This window comes from Oryctolagus cuniculus, chromosome 4 (assembly GCF_964237555.1).
Source record: "Oryctolagus cuniculus chromosome 4, mOryCun1.1, whole genome shotgun sequence".
NCBI lineage: Eukaryota > Metazoa > Chordata > Mammalia > Lagomorpha > Leporidae > Oryctolagus > Oryctolagus cuniculus.
The window spans coordinates 143,095,484-143,120,575 of NC_091435.1; the positions used below are offsets into that span (position 1 = coordinate 143,095,484).

Genomic DNA, 25,092 nt, shown 5'->3' on the forward strand with positions numbered 1-25,092 from the left:
TTTTTCTAACTAGGCCGGCGCCACGGCTCACTAGGCTAATCCTCCGCCTGCAGCGCCAGCACCCTGGGTTTTAGTCCCTATTGGGGTGTCGGATTCTGTCCCAGTTGCTCCTCTTCCAGTCCAGCTCTCTGCTGTGGCCCGGGAGTGCAGTGGAGGATGGCCCAAGTGCTTGGGCCCTGCACCCGCATGGGAGACCAGGAGAAGCACCTGGTTCCTGGCTTCGGATCAGCGCAGCGCGCCAGCCATAGTGGCCATTTGGGGGGGTGAACCAACAGAAGGAAGACCTTTCTCTCTCTCTCTCTCACTCACTGTCTAACTCTGCCTGTCAAAAAAAAAAAGTTTTTTTAAATGTAATTCTGAAATAAACGTTATTACAGGAGCATGCTAACCAGTGAGACTTAGTTTGATATGCTGAATATGGTCTGTATCATATTTTTTAGACAATTAGCACAAGGTTAAAGATTTTAGTTAATTCAGATTGTTAGCTAACTTTGAGCTAATGAGTCACTAGACATAAAACAGCACTTAAAATGAAATAGGGTTTTTTTGTTTGTTTCTTAGATTTACGACAGGATATGTTGACACTTCAGATGCTGCGCTTGATGGATTTACTCTGGAAAGAAGCTGGTCTGGATCTTCGGTGAGATTTCTGGTCAATTTATTTTTTTTTTGTCTCATGTTTTGTTTCCCTCACAAAAAAAAAATGTTAGAAAACTTCTTTTTGATTCTTTCTCTCTTGATACTATTATTGCGTTTCATGATACTTGTATAGCACTTTATGATATACTCTCAAATAGATTATCTGGTGTAAATCTCATCAGTTTTGTTTTGTTTTTGAGGTTTTTTTTATTTTTTTTATTTTTTTTTTTTTGATTTTTTAACTTTTTTTTTTTTTTTTTTACTTTTATTTAATGAATATACGTTTTTTTTATTTTTTAAGATTTTTATTTATTTATTTATTTTATTTATTTATTTGACAGGTAGAGTTACAGACAGTGAGAGAGAGACAGAGAGAAAGGTCTTTCTTCCCGTGGGTTCACTCCCCAAATGGCCGCCACGGCTGGAGCTATGCCGGTCCGAAGCCAGGAGCCTCTTCCTGGTCTCCCATACAGGTGCAGGGGCCCAAGCACTTGGCCATCCTCCACTGCCCTCCCAGGCCACAGCAGAGAGCTGGACTGGAAGACGAGTAACTGGGACTAGAACCCGGCGGCTATATGGGATGCCGGTGCCGCAGGCGGAGGATTAGCCTAGTGCACCGCAGCGCTGGCCCCCTTAAGGCTTATTTTATTTATTTGAAAGGCAGGGTTACAGAGATACCTCCCATTTACTTGTTTATTTCCCAAATGGCCACAATGGTCAGAGCTGAGCCAGGCCCAAGCCAGGAACCTGAAACTCCATCCAGGTCTCCCATGTGGATGGCAGGGGCCCAAGCACTTGGGCTGTCCTCTGCTGCTTTCCCAGGTACATTAGCAGGGAGGTAGAGCAGCCAGGACTGAAACTGGCACCCTTATGGGGTGCCAGCATCGCGGCAGCAGCTTTATCCCCTGTGCCACAAACCCAGTCCCAACCTTATCAATTTTTAAATTGTATATATGACTGAAATTCCAGAATGAAGGGTTAAGTTTAAATTAACAAGTCCTTGACATTAGGAATCACACCCCAGTGTAAGATTTTGAAGGTGCTCTTAGAGGAGGGCATGCTATGAGTCGTGGCAGTGACAAAGCCTGAGAATGACCAGTGCCATGGCCAGAGAATGGCCAGTGCCCCTTTATATTTACCCTAAATATATTGAGTCCTTCCTCTATCTTCCAAGGGAAAAGAAAGGGAAATCCTTAGGTACGCTGTCAGGTTTTTAATTTGCCATAGTCAATATGGGTACACAGGGAGCAGAAAAGATTTATCATGTGATAATAGAAGAAAACAAAGTCAAGTCTCAGACTGAGGATTATATCCACAGTGAATAGAAGTTGGTAATCCTAAATATTTTAGATGTTCATAGAAATAAATATATGGAGAAATATGTGAAAAAGCATTTCATAAAAGATATAAATAATAATTATGTGAACAGTTTCTATTAAGAATTATAAATTATAACAATTACGTACCATTGATAGCCTAGCAGATTTCTTACATGATAATCTATTCTAGGACATTAGTTTTTTTCTTGGCTTTAAATTATTTTAATTGTGCATGTTTTGGGGGGTACACTGTGGGAATTCAACCCATATGTTCAATGGGTAATGATCAGTTCAGGTTAGTTAGCATTGCTATCTCTTCCAACAATTTTAAAAATTTTATGGATTGACACTGTGGCATAGTGGGTAAAGCCGCTGCCTGCAGTGCCAGCATCTCATATGGGTGCTGGGTCGAGTCCCAGCTGCTCCACTTTCCATCCAGCTCTCTGCTATGGCCTGGGAAAGCAGTAGAAGATGGCCCAAGTCCTTGGGCCCCTGCACCCACGTGGGAGACCCGGAAGAAGTTCTAGATCCTGGTTTTGGATTGGTGCAGCTCCGACCATTGCGGCCAATTGGGGAGTGAACCAGTGGATGGAAGACCTCTCTCTCTATATATATATTTCCTTTCTCTGTGTAACTCTTTCAAGTAAACAAATAAATCTTTAAAAAAATTTTTATTAACACTCAACAATTGCACATATTTATGGGGTACCATGTGACATAGTATATAACAGTCAAATCACAGCAATCAGTGTTTCCTTCTTCCCATCACCACTCCGTGCTGGAATTCACCAAGGTCCTCTTCTCTGTTCACAAAACATACGGTAAGTTATTATGAAGTGTAGTCACCATACAGAGCACTAGAATTTACTCTTTATTTCTGTATTTTTGTACCCATAATCCAACCTCCCTTCATCCCTTTCCAGCTGCTAATCGCAATACTACATTTAGATAAACTTTTTCTTAGCTTTTCCATATGAGCGAGACCATGCACTACTTGTTTTTCTAGCCTGACTTACTTCACTTACTCCCTCAGTTACATTCATTATACTATAAATGATAGTATATCATTCTTTTTTGAGGCTGAAGAAAATCCTGTTCTGTATGTATACAGTGTTTGCTTCGTTCATCCATTTGTTAACGGGCATCTAGGTTCTTTCCATCTCTTAGCTATTGTTTACAGTTGTTCAGCAATAAACATAGGAGTGCACGTATCTCTTTAATATACTGATTTCATTTCCTTCTGACATGTACTCAGAAGTGGGTCATGTGGGAGATATATTTTTGGATTTTTGAGGAACCTCTTATACTGTTCTCCCTTGTGATTGAATTAATTTACATTCCCACCTACCGCTCAAAAGAGTTCCCCTTTCTTGCGTTCTCACCAGCATATTTGTTTTTATTTTGGTCTTTTGGATAATAGAGTAGGATAATACCTCATTCCGGTTTTTATTAATTAATTACAGACATACAACAGAGTGCCATCTACTGACTCCTCAAATGCCCTCAGAGCAAAGGATAAAACAGGCCAAAGCTGGGAGCCAGGAACTCAGTCCAGGCCTCCCACGTGTTTGAACAGACCCAACTACTTGAGCCATTGCCTGTTACCTCCTCAGGTACACATTAGCAGGAGACTAAAATTGGAAGCAGAGCTGGAATTCAAACCCAGACATTCTAATAATGGGATGTGGCCAAGGGTCTCTAGTTTTGATTTGCATTTCCCTGCATAGGGTATTTTTGAAGCAACAAAACCACAGGTATTTTCATATACCATTGTAAATTGGTATAAATCTGTCTTAATTTTATTTATACCCTTTATCTAGTGTTTCCAGAATTAACTTTAAAATTGGAAGAGGCCAGAGATTTATGCAGAAAGACATTCTTCCTTATTTTTATTACAATAAAATAATTGAACTTCCCTTTTGAGCATTAGCTCAGTAGTAGAGTAATTGTTTTTAGAAAAATTATTAGCTTTTTCATATAACCAAATGGTTCAGGTATTTAAGAATAATTTTTATATAGAGAATTGCTATAATTTAGAGGAGATATTATCTACAAATGTTAAGGAAGTGAGATACAGGAACACTTTCATAAATTACAGATTTTATACATAATATTTCTTGGTGGTTTAATTAATTGGTGATTCCCCTCCTCCACATCCTGGATCTATTTGTCTAATTTTTTTTTTATAATGGGCCTTTACCCCTTGCTTATTTTTTTTGAAGATTTATTTGAAAGGCAGAGTTACAGAAGCAGAGGCAGAGAGAGAAAGAGAAAGGTCTTTCATCCAGTGGTTCACCCCCTGAAATGACCTCAATGGCTGGAGCTGGGCCAGTCCAAAGCCAGGAGCCTGGAGCTTCCTCCAGGGCTCTCACATGGGTGCGAGGTCCCAAGGACTTGGACCATCTTCCACTGCTTTCCCAGGCCATAGCAGAGAGCTGGATTGGAAGTAGAAAATTGGGACTAGAACTAGTGCCCATATGGGATGCCAGCACCACAGGCGACGGCTTTACCTGATATGCCACAGCAATGGCTCGCTGCACGCCTTGTTTAATCACAGGGAAAAGCATAAGCATGCCTCATGATTTAATACAGATCACTGCTGTTATCTCTATGCTAATAAGTATTGATTTACTTGTTTTTTTCCCTAATGATTTATATATTAATAGAATTGTGGACTGTTTTAAAAATGTAAGTATAAAAATAATATATGGCAGTTTTCATGTTTTTATACCCATTTAATAAACACATGCTTAGCAATTAAATAGCAGATGGTAAGCTGTTTCTCTGTTTATTTGTTCAAAAAGGAATTAAATATGCAGATAAAGTAATGGCATTCTCATCCCACTCTCTTTTTCAAAATTAATTACTTGCTTAAAGCTGGAGGATGTGTATTTTTATGCTTTTACTTTTTATCATGTGTCCATTGAACTTTAAGTACTGTCATGTCACATGTAGCTTTTGTCAGTTTACTTTTTGTCAACATTTTTTGAGATTTATCAAGATTAATATGTGAAGTTTTAGTCCATTATTTCCACTTTTGTAAATTAACCCTTTGCTTAAATGTAAGCATTTACCTCCCTCTGTCTCTCCCTATCTCTGTAACTCTATCTCTCAATAAATAAATCTTAAAAAAATTCCCTAACATTGTATTTCCCACATTTTAAGGGTTTTTACCCTTTTTCTGGGAAAATTTGGATAAGATAGAGATCAGATGTTTTTCAAATTATATACACTTACAAAGTATCTAGTCCCGCTGGGGTTGTTTCCGGTCTACATTTTTGTACTACTGATTTTGCTTACTGATTATTCATCTCTTCCAATTTTTTTCCCCTTTTGAGGTAGTTCTAAGACTAAAAGTAGTCCAGTTAAATGATGTTTTCAACTATAATGTTTAAAAAAATTGTGTGTCTTTATTGTATAATATTTATGTATGCATTTATTACCATATATTTTAAGACATCTTATTGTGGTTTTTTAATTGACTTATTTATTTGAAAGCAGAGTGACAGAGAGAGAGAGGTAACTTTCATTTGCTGGGTCACTTCTCAAATGGCCACAGTAGCTGGAGCTGGTCTAGCCCAAAGCCAGGAGTCCAGAGCTGCATTCAGGTCTACTACGTGGTTGGCAGGGGCTCAAGCACTTGGGCCACCCTCTGCTGACTTCCCAGGTACATTAATCAGGAGCTGGATCGGAAATAGAATCTGGGTTCAAACTGATGCTCCAATATGGGATGCCAACGTTGTAGTTGGCAAACAGACTTTCAATTCCCCTTATAATCACAAGCTTAAGTTTCCACTAAACAAAAAATTCAACAACTAAGTAGAGGAACAGTTCCTCAGGAGTATAGACAAGCTATAAACAAAAATCAGATCTCAAAATGTCAATTTCTTTGATGTATATTATTACTTTTTTTGGTACTCTGTATATTGGTTACCACAAATCAGGAAAAATGTATTTGTCTTTTGGGGACTGGTTTGTTTCACTACCATAATGGTCTCCAGTTGCATCCAAATTGTTGCAAAAGATAGGTTTTCATTCTTTTTTATGGCTGAGTAGAACTCTATATATACAATATTTTCTTTTTTTTTTTTTAAATTCATTTATTTACTTTGAAAGAATTACAGAGAGAGAGGTAGAGCCAGAGAGAGAGAGAGAGAGGTCTTCCATCCGCTGGTTCACTCTCCAATTGGCCACAACAGCTGGAGCTGTGCTGATCCGAAGCCAGGATCCAGGAGCTTCTTCCAGGTCTCCCACAAGGGTGGAGGGGCCCAAGGATTTGGGCCATCTTCTACTGCTGGATTGGAAGTAGAGAAGCTGGGTCTCGAACCGGTGCCCATATGGGATGCCGGCACTGCAGGCTGCGGCTTTTCCTGCTACACCACAGCGCTGGCCCCTACAACATTTTCTTTACCCAGTTATCGGTTGAGGGACATCTGGGTTGATTCCATATACTAGCTTTTGTGAGTTGAGCTGCTATAAACACGGAAGTATAGATAGCTCTTTCATATGCTGATTTGATTTCCTTTGGGTAAATTCCCAGGAGTAGAATGACTAGGTCATATGGTTATATCTGTTTTCAAATTTCTGAGGAATCTCTGTACTGTCTGCCGTAATTGTTATACTAGTTTATATTCCCACCAGCAGTATATTACCTTTTTATCCATATCCTTGCCAGCCTTTATGTATGTATGTATTTATTTATTTATTTTTATTTTTTGATGATAGCCACTGTAACTGGCATGAGGTGAAACCACATTGTGGTTTTTATTTGCATTTCCCTGATGGCCAGTGATCCTGAACATAATATCATGGGTCTTTTGGCCATTTCTGTTAGCCTTTGAAAAATGCCTGTTCATATCCTTAGCCCAATTCTTAATTGTTTATTTTATTGTTAATGAGTTTATTGAGCTCCTTATATATTTTGGATATTAATCCTTTATCAGATGTATAGTTTGCAAATATTTTCTTCCATTCTATTGGTTGCATTTTTACTTTGTTCCTTTACCATACAAAAGCTTCTTAGTTTGATTTAATCCCATTTGTCTAATTTTGACCTGATAGCCTGTGCTTCTGGGGTATTATCCAAGAAGTCCTTTCCTTTGCCAATGTCTTGAGTGTTTGCCCTATGTTTTCCTCTAGTAGTTTAATGCTTTAAGGTCTTGGATTTAGACTCCTGGCCCACTGTGAATTGATTTTTCTATAGGGTATAAGGTAGGGGTCTTGTTTCCTATTTCTGCACACAGAGATCCAATTTTCCCAACATCATTTGTTGAAGAGATTGTCCTTTCTCCAGGAAGTAATTTTTGCTCATTTCTGAAGGACTGGTTGTTTCTAAATGCACAGGTTAATATCTGGGGTCCCGAATCTGTTCTGTTGATCCACATGTCTGTTTTTGTCACAGTCCTATGCTATTTTGTTTATAACTGCCCTGTAATATGGCTTAAAATCTGGTATTGTAATGCCTCCAGCTTTGTTTTTATTGTTTAAGATTTCTTTAGCTATTCAGGGTCTCTTGAATGAATTTTAGGGTCATTTTTTGTAGGTCTAAGAAGAATATGTTCTTTTGATTGGGATTACATTGAATCTGTAAATTACTTTGAGTAGTATGGGCATTTTAATAATACTGAATCTTCTAATCCATGAACATGGAAGATTGTTCCATTTTTTGTCTTCTATTTCCTTTCTTAATGTTTTGTAATTTTCATTGTAGAAATCTGGGTTAAATTTATCCTGAAATATTTAAAGATTTTGTAGCTGTTGTGAATGAAACTGATCTTACCAGCTCTTTTTTTTTAAAATTTTTTTAAAGTTTTTATTTATTCATTTGAAAGGCGTGGGGGAGGGGTCTTCCATCCGCTGGTTCACTCCCCAAATGGCTACAATGGTTAGAGTTGTGCCATTCTGAAGCCAGGAGCCAGGAGCTTCTGGGTCTCCCACATGGACTTGGGCCACCTTCTACTGCTTTCCCAGGCCATAGCAGAGAGCTGGATGGGAAGTGGAGCAGCTGGGACTTGAACCAGCACCCATATGGATGCTGGGACTGCAGGTGGCACTTTACCCGCTACACCACAGCGCTGGCCCCCTAAGTGTCTTCATTCCTAAAAAGCACTCTGGGCTCTGAAATGTTGTTCAGTGCAACACTCTTAAAACTTTCACATCTTAATCTGATACCTCTTGAAAGGCAGGAAACTTAAAAGTTGTCTTCCTTTTTACTAACACTAGCCACCAACAATTGTAACTGTTAGTTGCTAAATAAAAATAAAACTGCTCCCAAGCATGGATTAAAACTATTGTGCCCCCGTCCCTTTTCAGAGTATTGGATCCCTGAGAGAAAAAAAGAGGCCCTAAGCAGTTGGTTTAATGAACTGTGACCCGGGTATAGGGTGTGTAATGTCTGTCACAGCAAAAATCAGAAGATGAGGTAACCATGATCATCCTAACTAGTTTATCATTATTTATGTACAAGGTATATTTAAAGCTCATCCCAACTCCTCATCAAACCTGTTGGTTATCATGTCAACCTTAGCTGACTAAATGCAGTCTTCACTTTCCTACTGTGAGGAATCCATTTTCAAGATGATTGTTAAGGTCAAGATGACTTTTCAGACTTTGTTTGCTATGACCCATGAACTCTTGTCCTTCCTTAGGAATTTCTTTCTTCTTTGTTGCTTTCTGAACTCACTGCTGATAGCACTTAAAAAAAGGTTAGTGGTTGGGTCCCTGGGACCATCCCCCTTAAGGAATTTCCCAGCAAACCTGCAGTTAAAGCACTGGTTATTCACGCATGCCTCTCCTATGCAGATAAAAGATTGTAAATTAACTCACAAAAATAACAACTGGAAAAGCCAGATTCAAATCCTGGGCAGTATCTTAAGTGTCTTTTCATTTCTTTTACCAGTCTATCTAAAAGAGAAAGCCATTGTAATCAGACATACCCCGTAATCCTTTGTTTGTCAAAGTATTAAAAATCCTAGAATATCCAATTTTCCTTTTTATTTTTTAGCTTTCTGTGTTTATTTATTTGAAAGGCAGAATAACGGGGGAGGAGGGAGGGACTGAGCGATAACATCTTCCATTCCCTGGTTCACTCTCCAGTTGCCCTCAACAGCTGGGGATAGGGCTGGGCTGGGTGAGGCCAATGCCAGGATCCAGGAACTTCATCCTGTCTCCCACATGGGTAGCAGGAACCCAAGTACTTGGGCCATCTTCTGCTGCCTCCCAGGCACATGAGCAAGAAGCTAGATGGGAAGCAGAGGCAAGACTTGATCCCAGATACTTTGATATGGGATATGTGTGTCCCAAATGGTGAATTAAACTGCTGTATCGGGGCCGGTGCTGTGGCGTAGCAGGCATCCAATATGGGCAGCGGTTCAGGTCCCGGCTGCTCCACTTCCAATACAGCTCTCTGCTATGGCCTGGGAAAGCAGTAGAAGATGGCCCAAGTCCCTGGACTCCTGCACCCACATGGGAGACCTGGAAGAAGCTCCTGGATCCTGACTCCTCCTACATAAAATAAACCCCCAAGGAAATGATTCTTACCGATTGAGTCCATAAATTGGGAAAGAAATACGTCAGCTTGGGCTTTGTTACTCACTCGCTCTTTGGCAGTGAGTTCTTCCCATGATGAGCCTTATTTCTTTGTGAAAGACTGAATTAGACTTTGTCTTAGTTCCATCAGCCTAATAAAAAATCCCAACCAATTTCTTAGTTTTGACTTTTGTCTGTTCTGTCCAAATGTAAAGCACATTTAGCATCAACTGAAGTTCAGCGTGACCTCAGACAAAGGGAGGCAGCCGTATGTGGGCGGGCTAGAAATAAATCTGGTGGCTCTTTGATGGGAAACACTCTGCTGTCTAACAAGAAAAAGGAACTTGTCTGTCCGGTAGAATCTTTGCTGACTTTTTGGACTCTGACCCAATGCATTTTTAAAAAATGCAAGACTTAATTCTTTTTAAGTTCATTTTCAAACCTAGTGTCTTTTTCACAGCAGACATTCTTAACTGTTTCTATAAATACATGTGCTCCAATGTTCCTATTGTGTTTTCCTTTTTGCCAGATGTTCAGGTTAAACTGGTTCAGATCATACACACTCTTGTAAATTCAGTCCCAAATCCTGGGGTGCTTCTATATGAGCATTCCAAGCAGCAGCTTCAATGCCTGCCTCTTCTGTTCATTACTGTGTTAGTATTTATACCAGTGACATGTTTGCATAAATGAAAATTCATATAGCTCATTTTCATTTGTTTCCTGATGTTTCATAATATTTGGTGTCTTTCATGTCAGATTAGAACATTTGTAAGCCATCAGTGTGTTAGGATAACCAGAACTCCTTTGGTCAGCAAATTATACGCAGTCAGCTTTCTTCTATCAAGTCTGATAGGTTGTGTACATGTAAATCTGTTTTGCGTTTGCTAGATTTCACAATTATCTGTGCCCTCACTGCCTGTTCCAACTTGAATACACATGAAACCAATTTTTGACATTTGTCTTCATTGCGATTTTATATCTGAGTTGCTCTAATGAAGTTTAAGAGACCTGTGCAAAAGTTATTTAATATGCTGGTATTAGCAAATCTCAAGAGTGAAAGAAGAATATGGAAATAATGCAAACATTAAATAAAGGATTTGCACGTTGTGCTATTGGAGGCAATGGGCTGTCAGTACCCAGACTTAGGTCAATATGTCAGAGTCAAGACCAGAGAAAACTTGCCACGTACCTATTTTAAGTAAAAACACAGGCTGCCATCCTCAGTGCTATGGATTTTATTTCAGTTTTAACAATTCTTGCTTTAATGTGAAAGTCAACAAATTGTTCCTTGGGTCAGAAAGTCTGAGAAAGGAAGATAAACGTTACTAAAATTGTTTAAAAGACATGTAGGAGTTGAATGCAAAAGGGGCCTAGATAAGATGATCAGGGCTCCAAGAGTTTGTCCCCAGCTTGACTTCTGTCAAACTGTCTCTAAGCCAAGGATGTTGTTTCCTTCCCATTGTGAGTGTTCCATCCTCAAGACACTGAGTGCTTTCATCGTTGCCTGATTTTGAAGAGGAAGTTGCTGGACTTGTGCCCAGTTTGGCTGCAGATGGTTTGAGAGGAGATGTAGGGAAGTGAGAAAGTGCACTTTAACCTGGCAGTGTTTGCTTTGCATGTGTTGTGTCATGATAAGGATAAGGGGTGTCAGTAAAAACATTCCTGCTCGATGGCTGCCTTTACTTATTGAGAGAGAGTTTTTTTAAAGGAGGTATAAATTAATAATGCAGTTACTAATTTACAACTTCAATTGGTATATCAATCTACCAGAATATAGTTCCACAGTTCTGTTCCTAACTTTATTTTACCTTATTTACCATATTTTAGTATTATGGATCTTTTAAATGCTCATGGAAAAATATGTATTATGAAAAATTATGCATGGGTTTTTAGAATTTTTGCACCACGATATACTTTTACAATTATTTATTTGAGAGGCAGAGAGAGAGAGAGAGAGAGAAAAACACAGATAGACACTGAAATCTTCCATCTGATGGTTCATTCCCTAAATGCCTACAATGGCTAGTACTAGACCGGGCTGAAGCCAGGAGCCAGACTCGATCCAACTCTGCCACAAGTGTAGAGCAGGAACCCAACTACTTGGGTCATCACTGTGGCTTCTTAGGATCTGCATTAGCAGGAAACTGGAATCAGGAACCAGAGTTGGGATTCAGACCCAGAAAGTGATATGTGGGACACAAGCATCTTAACCATTGGCTTAACCGCTAGGCTAAATGCCTGCCCCTAAACTTACCTTTTAATTTTATATACCCGCAGATATTTTGAAGTGCCTTTGTACTTAAACAGAAAATAATTGAATTTTTCTTTGGAAGAAACTTCAGAAACCGTTAAATAAAACTTGTCTTTTTTTGTCTGTTGCACACATTAACACACTCATATATTGCCTCCTACCTTCAGCATTCTCTCTCTCTTTCTCCCTCTGTCTGTCTTTCTGTCTCTCTCTCTCTCTCTCTCTCTCTATCCTTGAGAGATCTTCTGAGTGTTTTTAGGAAGATGACACTCCTTCCATGGCATACAGGCCCCTGCTTGGTCTTCTAGATGCTTACTGTGGATTCTCTCCTGCTCTGTGTGCTCCTCCTCGCACTCGCCTCCAGCCCTGGTGTCCTTCCTTACAGAGGTCTTTCTTGGCCTGCCATGTTCTCCTGGCACTTCTCCCTCATTCAGAGAAATTACATGCTCTTCGTTCATTTGTGCTTTGTAAGCACAGAGAGAATAGGGACTGCCTTTTTTTTCCTTTTTTTTTTTTTTAACTTATTTCTATATCACCAACATCTAGCACTGTGCTGGGCATATAGCTGCACCCAAATATTGATTGAACCTGTGAATTCTGTGCCTTTCACTTTCTGTGGATATCTGACCTTTGTTTGAACCTTCCAAGGTATCTCGTTACGTTTTGGGGTCGCTGTTAGTATAACATAGCTCTGAGAATATTTGGCAATAAAAATGAGAAACAGATAATAGGAATATGTAAAAACCATATAAATTGCTAAGAAAAATATTTAAACTATAATAAGTAGGCAAAAGATTTGAATAGCTCATCTTAAAAATACATTATTGAAATGACCAAAAAAGTTCTGAGGAGATTTTATTCTTTAATAGGTGTCAAATAAATGTAAACCAAAGCCTAATGCTGCCTTTAGTAATCTATTTTTAGCACTGTTGTATCGATAGCCACTCTTTCTAGCTAGTGAGAATACTCATAGACCACCAGCCCTTTCCACATTTTTGGTCACCTCTCTGCAGTTAAAGTCAATACCTTGCGAGAGTTAATGGTCCAGCTAAGAAGGTAGGATTTCAGCGTAGGAAATGAGTTTGCTTGTAGCCCTGTGGACCTCACATTAGTGCTCTGGGTTAACTCCCATTCACTCACTGTGAACCGTAAATTCTGTGCTTCATCCACAGCAGCCTCCCTATCCATTTTCATTTACACATTGTGACTGTGGGGACCATGTTAGATCAAAATGATGGTTTAGGAGCCACACAGACCCAGTTTTACCGTGGATCTTCCACTTAGTTAAATAGGTGATTTTTAGCAAGTTACTCAAATTCCTCATTTGTAAAATTAGGAATTTACCTTATAGAGTTTTTTAAATAAAATAGGTTTATTGATTTTAAATTGTTTATTACACGCCTACCATGTACCAGCCACATGCTTATGCACTAAACAGACAGCAGTGAATTAAACATCTATTCCTGATACAGCTGGTATCCTAATGGTGGAGAAAAACAAGCAGCTAAATAAAAAGTACATGATGTTGTAGTGTTGACATCTACAGGAAAATAAAGCAGCAAGGGATAGTGAATATTGTGTTAGATAGTATTGCAAATATAACTAGGATAACCTAGAAGTTGTTACACAGTGCCATTTCAGGAAAGACTGGGGGATTAAGCCGTGGAGATGAGTATATTTTAAATGCATTCATGTTCCCATTGGATTCACAACAGACTGACATGGGTTCAAGACGATCAGTTAGGAAACTGAAATAATTGAGGTTGGGGTTGATGATGACTTAGTACTAGCAGAAGAAGGGTCGGGGTAGAGAAGTAGTTAACTTAAATCTTGGGCATGAGAAAATTACTCAAAGATGTCCTTAAGATATGGTTTAAACAACTAGAAGAATGGAATTGCTCCTTACCAACATGATGGGTGAAGTGCTTAGCCTAATACTATTAGGTGCTCCATAAAAATTATTCCCATATCCAAAGTTTAGAATAATAAAAGTGAATGATTTTTCTTTTATCTAACGTGCTTCTTCTATATACACAAGCAAAAATAATGTTTAATCAAAATAACTAGCAAATTATACATTTATCTGACACATAGGAATTCTGGTAAATCATTCCATCTATTGGCCAAGAGTTTGTTTGTTTGTTTGCTGGAAGATAGAGGTGTAACTTGTATTTTTCCACATGACAATAATACAGTAATGGCAAGTGTATCAATACTAATAAATCTTTTTTTTAAGCCAAAGGGAAACCTCTGGTTTCATTTTAAGGAAAATTTGACTCTATCAGCTCCCTTTTTCCCTTTCAGGATGCTGCCTTATGGCTGTTTAGCAACAGGAGATCGCTCTGGCCTCATTGAAGTTGTGAGCACCTCTGAAACAATCGCTGACATTCAGCTGAACAGTAGCAATGTGGCTGCTGCAGCAGCCTTCAACAAAGACGCCCTTCTGAACTGGCTTAAAGAGTACAATTCTGGGTTAGTTTGCTCTGCTTAATTATCCTTTTTCAGTACAAACAGCCAAACAAATAATTATTCTCTCAATAGAATTCATCATTGTCTTAGAGGAAATAATATCATTTATTTATTGTTTCATTTTTGGTTAGAACAAATAACTCATAGGCTTTCCTAAAGTCTTCTGAATATTTAATGTTGAATTCTACTGTTTCTAGATAAAATTGTAAAATGTTTTTAAAATATATTTGAGAGAGGGAGAGAGAAAGCTCCATCTGTTGGTTTACTCCCCAGATGTCTACAACATCTGGAACTAGGATAGTCCCAGACCAAAGCCTGGAGCCTAGAACTCAATCCAGGTCTCCCACATAGGTGGCAGGAACCTGATCATTTGAGCCAACACCCCTGCCTCCCTGGGTCTGCCTTAGCAGGAAGCTGGAGTCAGATCTGGGATGCAGGCATCTTAACTCCTGGGCTAAATGGCTGCCTCTAGATCAAAATTTAGAACCCTACAGTGAAGTTACAATCTGAGAGTTTTAGTATTATTGAGAAAATATCTTGAAGTTTCTAAGTATATCAACTTCTGTAATTTGTATAAATGAACTAAAGTTTTTAATTCTATAATTTTAATTTTTAATCCAAGTTTTAAAATGAAATGATTAAAGCTGTGTTATTTATGTTTATAGTATTGGAAAGCTACTAATATGTAGAAAACAATAGAATTTCACAATGAAGGGAAATTGCTCATCATGTATTTTTGACAAAAGGCTTCATAGTCAAAAACTGGATTTTTATCATTGGCAAGATCCAAAAACTTGGCAAGAATCAGTTTACAATTTTTTATCTTAAGTCCTGGTGTCCAGAGAATTAATATTACCCACTTCTAATTAAAGTCAGTAACTGAAAGGGTTGGAACTGTAATATTTAATTCGTTTTGTTAAATTTTTTCTTTAATTTATTTGAGAGACAGAGACACATGCCCAGGCAGACAGCCAGATAGAAGGAACTCCCATCCAATTATTCAGTACCTCAGTACCTAGTAGCCAAGAACTCAATACAAGTACCTCACATGGGTGGCCAGAGTCAAGCACTTGAGCCATCACCTGTTGCTTCTCAGAGTGTGAATCAACAGGAACTGGAATTACAGAGGCAGGACTCTAACCCAGGCACTCTGATGTGAGATTTGGGGGCCTGCACCAAATGCCTGTATCGGCAATATTTCACTCCTATAAATGGAATTCTAGTTTTAAGACAAAACTGACAAAAATAGTAACAAGCCACAGCATGATCCAGCAGAAAAAACCAGTGAGCCCCTCCTGCTGCTGTGCATGTGAGCCTGTCTCACTGAAACACAACTCTGAGGGCAGGGGAGTTGGAGTGGCTGAGGCCAGCCCAGGCCTCTGTGCCCTCCTCCTGTGATGGTCACCCTCACTGCCCTGGCTGAGCAGCATGTTCTGCTCATAGAGGTTTTGCAGCTCTGGGTTGCAAGTTCTCATCACAATTAGAAAGGAAATAAATGTGGTTTGAGTTTCATCTCACCTTTGTTTCTGTTTTCTCTGTTTAGGGATGACCTGGACCGAGCCATTGAGGAGTTTACCCTGTCCTGTGCTGGCTACTGTGTAGCCTCTTACGTCCTCGGGATTGGTGACAGACACAGTGACAACATCATGGTCAAAAAAACTGGCCAGGTGAGCTGTTAACCATGGTCTTTCAAGGGCCTCAAGGATGCTGTTAGTTATGTACAGCATAATCTCCTGTGAATCTTAAGCAAAAGTGATTCTGGGAGTCATATCTTTCTCTTTTCTTCAACTTCCCAGTAGCCCCTGTTTCTTTCTTTTCTTTTTTTTTTTTTTTTTTGGACAGGCAGAGCCCCTGTTTCTTATAACTCTGTTTCATGTACTCATTTATTTGTTTGCTTAAATGTAGGTGATAAGCATTTATTTAAATGTTGAAAAGTTACTGAAAAATTATTGTTATTTTCCTGCTTTAATATAAGCAAATTTTTTAAGATTTTTATTTAATTTATTTGAAAGAGTTACAGAGAGAGGTAGAGACAGAGAAAAAGGTCTTCCATGTGCTGGTTCACTCCCCATGGCTGCAACGGCTGGAGCTGCGCCGATCCAAAGCCAGGAGCTTCTTCCGGGTCTCCCACATGGGTGCAGGGGCCCAAGGACTTGGGCCATCTTCTACTGCTTTCCCAGGCTATGGCAGAGAGCTGGATCAGAAGTGGAGCAGCCAGGACTCGAACCAGCACCCATATCAGATGCCGGTGCTTCAGGCCAGGGCGTTAACCCACTGTGCCACAGTGCTGGCCCAATATAAGCAAATTGTACCTGGGAAGCATGTGTCCCTTAACAGAAGGAATATGTGATTTGCTGTATGTGCTAGCATTTAAAGAAGATGAGCTATGCTTTAAAAAGATAAACAGTTGGGATGAACCCCACTTGATCCATTTTCTCTTTTAGAACATCAAATCTAATCACATATGGGAGAAGGGAGAAAAATACTATAAGTACTAACATGTGGGGAGGCCAGATTATCTATGATGAATCATTTTATTTTCAAATGAAAATTTTTCAAGTGGTTTATAACATTTGTATTTTTATATATACACATGTATATACAGGTGTGTGTGTGTGTATTTATGTCCGTATGTATGTCTGTATATATAAAACAAAGACAGAGAGATACCTTGGATAACACTTCAGTTAAGCCATCCTTGAAATTCAGTGCCACTAGAGGCATATTAAAATGAAAATCTCTAGGCCGTTGTGAATCCCAGCTGTAGGTGGGACCCAGAGTTTTCTACTTCTTGGATGATCTAGATAGTTCAGGCTTGGGCTTTAAGCATTGAACCCCACATTCATTCAAAGGGATTCATTCGAATTTCTGTTAATCCAATTGAACACATGGGTTTATCTCCATTTTTTCCTGACAGCCCTCTAAAATGATAATAAAGAATAAGAAATATGTAAACCCAAAAAGTCAAAAGGGTTAAGAAAGGAGGCCAAAGTGGGTGAAAGACATCACTAGATTTAGGGATGACAGTGACATGGAGAATTGTCTGTGACTTAGCGGAGCTGAGACCTGAGTGTGTGTGGAAAGCTGTAAGTCTCAGAACAGCTCTGGAGTCAGAGGCACCAGCTACTGAGGGGTTGGTTGCAGCTTATCCTTGGAACAATTTGGTGCTCAAGTCCCCTCTCCTAACCCAAGAAGGTGATAGAACATTTTTTCTCTGAAGAAACCGGTTTTCCTGACTCAGGAATCCCAGAGACTGAGAGAAAAGAGCCATATTAAAATTCAGAAGGAAGTGAAAATTTGGCATACTAAATATAGTATATCTAATATATACATACATATATATATATATATATATAGTATAAGTATATATGTAAAACATTTAATACCATCCTCAACCACAACTTCTTACATTGCTCCAGGAACACTGACAACTAGGTATGTATCCCCACCCTCAATAAGAAACCAGAAAATTTCTTTCAAGAGAATATGGTTACAATGAAAAGATCAATGGCTCCTAACCAATGAGGTCTCTCCCTAGTCATTCTGAAAAGAAGTCCACCTATCAATAAGCAAGACCGCTATGTACATATAATTGTCTTTCAGCTTTTTAGTGACTCATTCTCAAATGTGAACACTCAGCCAAGCATTAACAGACTTTTTTTTTTTTTTTAAGATTTTGTGTTTTTCGTTTTTGTTTATTTGAAAGGTGGAGTTACAGAGAGAGATCCTCTAATAGACATCAGCCAGGGCTGGGCCAGGCTGAAGCCAGGATCCTAGCACTCCATCTGGATCTCCCATGTGTGTATCAAGCACTTGGGCCATCTTCCACTGCCTTCCCAGCCACCTCATCAGGGAGCTAGATTGGAAGTGGAGCAGCCAGGACTTGAACTGGCACTCATACAAGATGCCTGCATTGCAGGTGTCAGCTTAACCTGCTGTGCCATGAAATCAGCCCCAGCAGATTTATTTTTAATTGACAAATAGTATGTATTTATTATGGACAACAAATTTTTAAAATATCCATGTTGAGGAGTGGCTAAATAGAGCTAATCAATATATACATACCTCACTTATTTTCTGTGAGAAAATATAAAATATCCTCTCTTAGCAATTTTCAGGGGCATAATAAAAGCATTGTTATTATCCGTAGGCACTTTGCTGTAAAATAGATCTCTTGGACTTACTCCTTTTATCTAACTGGAATTTTGAATTCTTTGACAAGCGTTTCCTCAACCCACACCACAGCCTCTAGTGACCTCCATTCTGGTCTGTTGGATTAGCAGACAAGTGAGGGAAACCTCTCCCAGGAAAGAAACCAGACAAGCCAGAGGATAGTAAAACTCTGGGAAAACAATAATTGCAGTAAACAGAGGACAATTTTAAAAATCAAAAAGGCATATCTATATAGTAATAATGGGATTCTGTCTTTGAAAAATCAGAGAATAGAAAGACATCCTGGGAATTAGAAAATAGAAATAGTGTAGGCTGGCACCGCGGCTCACTAGGCTAATCCTCCACCTAGCGGCGCCGACACACCGGGTTCTAGTCCCGGTCGGGGCGCCGGATTCTGTCCCGGTTGCCCCTCTTCCAGGCCAGCTCTCTGCTGTGGCCAGGGAGTGCAGTGGAGGATGGCCCAAGTGCTTGGGCCCTGCACCCCATGGGAGACCAGGAGAAGCACCTGGCTCCTGCCATCGGATCAGCGCCGTGCGCCAGCCGCAGCGCGCCAGCCGTGGCGGCCATTGGAGGGTGAACCAACGGCAAAAGGAAGACCTTTCTCTCTGTCTCTCTCTCTGTCCACTCTGCCTGTCAAAAAAAAAAAAAAAAAGAAAAGAAAAGAAAAAGAAATAGTGTAAACATCTCGTGGCAGACATAGCCAAGTGTGTGCATGCGCATGTTAATGCCTTCAGCCTTCCAGAGTAGGTGGTAGCATCATCACCATTTCACAGGTGAGGAGGCATGTACAAGTCACAGTTAATGGACCAGGATTTAAATCCTGACAATTGGCTAATTTTGTTAAGCTTCTGTGCCTTAGTATGTCAATAAATGGATGAAAAAAGATTCAGAAATGATACTCAGTCCAGGGAGGTAGGTCATCAACCTAATAAGAATTCCAGCAAGTAACAGAGAAGAGGAAGGGAAAGAACTTACTAATAAACAAATGAAATAAACACATTTCCCAGAGCTGATGTGAAAATCCAATCAAAGGAGTACAAAATTCCCTTATGATGCATGAAGCTGTCCTTTATAAAGGCCCTTCACCATGAAACGTCAGTGCATCGAGCGTAAAGGGAGGTCCTCAGGGCACTGCAGTACACAGCAGGCCAATACCAGAATTTAGGAGTCAGAGTGACCTGGCTTCTCAGCTGCATTGGAAACCACAAGACTTGAAAGTCAGCCTTCATAAATTTGAAGCAAAATGATTTCTCCTCTAGCATTATGTAACCAAACTATGAATCAAGTATAAAAAGTGAAACAAAGACATTTTTAGACATGCGAGGTCTCAGAATCTGTATCACTTCTGTATCTTCCCAGGAGCTGCCAGAATAAGCACACGTACCAAAGCAGGGAGCTGACCCCATAGTGTTCAGATGGCGTGGTTTTCCCTCGGGGGACACTGTCAGTATGTGAAGACAATATTAGTAGGGAGCAGTATGCAGTGCTGCTGGTCTCTAATCTAGAGATGCTACAGAACACCCTGTGGTATACAACACAGAATCCCATAACAGTCATATGGCCTGAAATATCAGTAATGTCAATGTTCAGAAACCTTCATGTAAACCAAAAGAGACTGGGATATGGAACTCAAGAAATACAGGCTCGAAACGGGAGAGTGAATAGAAAGCCCAGGATGACAGCTCTGCCCAGGACTGACAGGACTAGATTGATCAGGCCAGAAACCAGTAGATTACCTGACCATAGAAATCTAAAATTGGGCATTAAAAAATACATATGAACATATGATTTAGAGAAATGGAGGCAAATACCTGGAAACACGTGTGAAAGAGTGGGAAGTTAACTCAAGATGAGGCAGCCAGTGGGGCAAGGATGGACTTCTTTTTGGTTGTGTTTTTAGAATTATTTGACTTTTTACAATTACATTTTTTAGTTGTGATTTTCTTTTAAAAGATTATACTTTCCCACTGAGTATAAGCAATTGCTGAATTTAATGTGTGTAAGACTTAAGAGTATTAGAAATACTCTCTTGCAAGTACAGGTGTTGTGGCAAAATTCTCTCTTGTAACACCTGCATCCCATGTCAGAGTGACAGCTTGAGTCCGGCTCCTCTGCTTCCAGTCTAGCTTTCCGCTAATGTGCCTGGGAAGACAGCGGTGATGGCCCCGGCTGCCCTTGTAGAAGACCAGGGTAAAGGTCCTGGCTTCAGCCTGGCCCACCTGTGGCTGTTGCAGAGGAAGATGGATTTCTCTTCTCTTCTCTTCTCTTCTCTTCTCTTCTTCTCTCTTCTCTCTTCTCTCTTCTCTCTTCTCTCTTCTCTCCTCTTCTCTTCTCTTCTCTTCTCTTCTCTTCTCTTCTCTTCTCTTCTCTTCTCTTCTCTCCTTTTTTCCTATCTCCTTCCTTCCTTCCTTCCTTCCTTCCTTCCCTCCTTCCCTCCTTCCCTCCTTCCCTCCTTCCCTCTTTCTTCCCTCCTTCCCTCTTTCTTCCCTCCTTCCCTCCTCCTTCCCTCCTTCCTTCCCTCCTTCCCTCCTTCCTTCCCTCCTTCCCTCCTTCCCTCTTTCCTTCCTTTCTTCTCCCTCTCTCTCTCCCTCTCCCTCCCTCCCTCCCCCTCCCTTCCTCTCTCTCTCACTCTCTCTCTCTCCCCCCTCCCTCTTTCCCCCTTTCCCCCTCTTTCCCCCCAAAAAAAAAAACTCTCTTTTTATGTGGCCCAGGGGGCTGTGGACCCTAGGAAAAGGCCTTAGATGACGGTAATATGTTGCCCCCTTTTTTGGAACTCGCTAGAAAAATGAGGGGAACTAAATCATATTTTTTTTTTCCAGCTCTTCCACATTGACTTTGGACATATTCTTGGAAATTTCAAATCTAAGTTTGGCATTAAAAGGGAGCGAGTGCCTTTTATACTTACTTATGATTTTATTCATGTTATTCAACAAGGAAAAACAGGAAACACAGAAAAGTTTGGCAGGTGAGTATTGCCCTTATGTCAAAGCTGACGTACCAAACACTTTTGTTATTTCACCAGGTGGACTGGTGTTTCCCAGCTGAAGTGTACTTGAATTTAGAGATACACAATCTGTTAACAGAGGTCTTCAGGGGTAGGGTTCCTAAGTCTTGGTTAGTGGCAGCCATTTGGGGAGTAAACCAGTAGATGGAATATTCCCCTCCCCCCCTTCCTTCCCCTCTTCTCTCACCTTTTTTCTCTCTTCCCCTCTCTCTGTCACTCTGCCTTTCAAATAACTCTTTCCTTAAAATTATAAATAAATACTTAAATTTCAAGGGTATGAGAGATATGACCAACACATATTCACACTTTACAAATAACTGCTTTTGTCTTTTCTAGTTCTGCCTTGGTCCCTACAGAATGTACTTCTCTGGGTCAGTTTTCTCTTTGATGAAAGAAGGAATTGGGGCTGGATTATCCTCTTGAGGAGCCTGTGTTAAAGAGGAGAGGGGAAAAGGAAGGTGACCAGGAGCAGTGCAGAAGCACCGGCACTCATCTGGGGGACATAAAAAAATTAGTCTCAGGAGTCAGATTAGAAATCCTCACGATCCTCACGGCTTATACTTAATGCCTTTAATGCTTTTTTTTTCTTTTTCTTTTTCTTTTTCTTTTTCTTTTTTTTTTTTTTTTTTGACAGGCAGAGTGGACAGTGAGAGAGAGAGACAGAGAGAAAGGTCTTCCTTTGCCGTTGGTTCACCCTCCAATGGCCGCTGTGGCCGGCACGCTGTGGCCGGCGCACCGCGCTGATCTGATGGCAGGAGCCAGGTACTTCTCCTGGTCTCCCATGGGGTGCAGGGCCCAAGCACTTGGGCCATCCTCCACTGCACTCCCTGGCCACAGCAGAGAGCTGGCCTGGAAGAGGGGCAACCGGGACAGAATCTGGCGCCCTGACTGGGACTAGAACCCGGTGTGCCGGGGCCGCAAGGCGGAGGATTAGCCTAGTGAGCTGTGGCGCCGGCCTTATACTTAATGCTTTTTAAATAATCAATTCTTGTTCCTCATAGAATTAAGATACCTAGATTATGTGTTATATTGTCTTTTACCATAGAATTTCAGTTCAGTTCTGTTTTTGAAAAATATGCAGGATTTTAGACAACCCCATTTTATGTAAAATTTTGACTTGGAACAGTTTTCACAGAAGTAAAGTCAGAAATGAACCTTTATTTCAGCAACAACTTCCCTGCGTAATAGAAAGTTTAAACCTACCTTTCTGATTTCCGCTATGAAATGACCACCTCCCCTCCAATACCATGCTGCGTGGTTTGCTGCAGGTTCCGCCAGTGCTGTGAGGACGCATATCTCATCTTACGACGGCATGGGAATCTCTTCATCACGCTCTTTGCACTGATGTTGACAGCAGGGCTTCCTGAGCTCACCTCAGTCAAGGATATACAGTATCTGAAGGTACAGACCAATCCCTTCCTCTTGGATGCTAGGCCATGGGCACATAGCTCTGTTACAGCTGCCTGTTATTCAGAGGAGTGGCCCAAAGTGATTCCTCTGAGCTGGTTCTTAGCCCAGGACAAAGAATCTGGGAAGTGCCTGTGAAGGAGCACTCTTGAAAGAGGGGCTCACAATCCAGATGATGTCCCGTTAGAAGAGGAGCGTGGAGGGTATGAGCCTGGCAGTGGCCTTCTTGCACACACACTAAGACCAGGGAGCAGCAGCTGGCTGGCCCTGCTTTTCAGTAACCTCCCTCTTGGAACCTGCCAACGTCTTAATGGCTCTTGCGACATCTTACTGGATTCAAGTGGTAGTGACAAACAGCCAAGTGAGTGTCTTGCAGGAGCTATAAGTTCATTTCATCTTCAGTAACCCTTTGGCAGAGGTCACGTTATCAGCCTAACTTGCTGTTCACCTTGCCTCCTGCAAACAGCACTTAAATAAGAACATGAGGAGTGTGGCCTCATGGTGACGGGGGCACAGCCAGCCTGTGGTGTTTGCATGTCTCTCCCAAGGATATGTAAAGTCAGATTTGTTTTTCCCCCCTCATTTTTAGGACTCTCTTGCCTTAGGAAAGAGTGAAGAAGAAGCACTCAAACAATTTAAGCAGAAATTTGATGAGGCGCTCAGGGAAAGCTGGACTACTAAAGTGAACTGGATGGCCCACACAGTTCGCAAAGACTACCGATCTTAAGGATCAGACTTTGGTTTTGTTTCGTTTTCATTTTGCACTTGCACTAAATTGAACCCTACCCCGCCAGAGATGTTATAAAGGGAATGGAATCCTGACACTGAGTGAAAGTAGTAACAAGACACTGCACAGAACCGAATCTGAACAGTCCCTGACGACTGCCTCTGCTTTCCGCTTCCAAGACTCCTCGTGAAAACTGTCAGCGTCATGGATAATCGTTTCCTGCTGACCTTGCACGCCAAGGAATGCTATAGGGGTTGTCTTCTGTGTCTTTTGTTTTCTTTTTAAGTGTTTGGTACTTTCCCAGAAAGGTGTAAATACTTCTTTTTTGAATGTTATGACCAAGTATTGTCACTCAGCCAACAACTTATCCACTCCTGGGAGCTGGGAGCTATTCTTATTTTCCAAATGAGGCTTAAAGATATCTTTTCTTCCCTTTTTAAATTATGTAAATTACAAATTATAATATAATTTGAAATTATGATTATTTTTCAAGAGAAACCTTTTAAACCTGTGAAAACTCATTAATTTTTTTGTTGATATTTATCTACCATAATGGCATCATTCCAGCCAGACTTGCTGAAAATCTACTGGTGAGGCAAATATAATATATATATAAATATGCTGCATATATATATTTATAAAATTTCTAGTCGGAGTTCTATATAAAAGGGTGTTTCTTTGGTATTCTTCAACCTGTGTTTTAAAGTTTTACAAAAAGCAGAGCTTTTTCTTAAGTTACTTTTCAGTTAACTGTGTCATCCAGTTCTTCCAGCTGCTTCTGTAAGGAGGCACATATTAATACAGTTTTTATATGGTATCTATGAAAGAGTTCACTTCATAGAACATAATACTTGAGCAGATGTATCCAAGAAAGCGAGCAAATGAAAAGCAACCTATTTATGGAATAAACTCCAGAACTAAACTCAGTATTTTAGTAAAATGCCAGCTGTTCTTACTGTATTTATTAAAACTTGTAATAATGTGATTTTTCAAGGATATTCAAATTGAAGTGGTTTCATGCCACATGGAAATCTAATTTATTTGTTGAGGTACCATATATTGCGGGTGCTAGGTAGCAGGTGATGTTAATATGTGCAATAGGGACTACTGGTTTGAATTGCAATGGACGTCCTTTCTAAGAACTGGCAACATCCAGCAAGACTGCTGCTGACTCTCCAAAGAATGTTGGGAGCTCCCGACCCTCAGTGACATGGGAAAGACAACTGAGTACTGCCCGGTGGCGGAGTTTTCTATAGGAGTTTTATTAAAGAGTGTTAATTTTGTTGTCCTTCTTAATGTTCTCAGTCAAATAAATGGGTGAGCTGGTTTCAGCTGTTCCTGGGATGTGTGGGCCTCTTCTCCTTTTTGTGGTTTGGTGGTTTTTTTTTTTGTTTTTTTTGTTTTTTGGTTTTTTTTGGATAATGGTTGACATTCCTTTATCATGTCAAAAACCTCACACATATAATAGGAAAATAAATTTTCTTTAATGAATAATTAAGGGACCCAAATGGATTTTCGCTATGTACTAGGTTTGACATACTTCTTAAAAGACAGGTGATTAGCTTGCTGGGACCAT

General features: G+C 40.2%; 1 protein-coding gene across 4 annotated transcripts in view; it reads left to right on the forward strand.

The window, feature by feature from the left end:
• The window catches only part of PIK3CB (phosphatidylinositol-4,5-bisphosphate 3-kinase catalytic subunit beta), a 174,376-nt gene extending 149,516 nt beyond the window's left edge, over window positions 1-24,860 (forward strand). For all 4 annotated transcript variants that reach the window (XM_051818648.2, XM_051818646.2, XM_051818647.2 and 1 more), the window contains 6 exons: window positions 562-640; window positions 14,041-14,208; window positions 15,749-15,872; window positions 21,198-21,343; window positions 22,651-22,783; window positions 23,379-24,860. In XM_051818648.2, the coding sequence (XP_051674608.1) occupies window positions 562-640; window positions 14,041-14,208; window positions 15,749-15,872; window positions 21,198-21,343; window positions 22,651-22,783; window positions 23,379-23,516 (788 nt within the window). In that variant the 3' untranslated portion in view covers window positions 23,517-24,860. The remainder of the gene's footprint in view (window positions 1-561; window positions 641-14,040; window positions 14,209-15,748; window positions 15,873-21,197; window positions 21,344-22,650; window positions 22,784-23,378) is intronic.
• The last annotated feature ends 232 nt before the right edge of the window (window positions 24,861-25,092 follow it).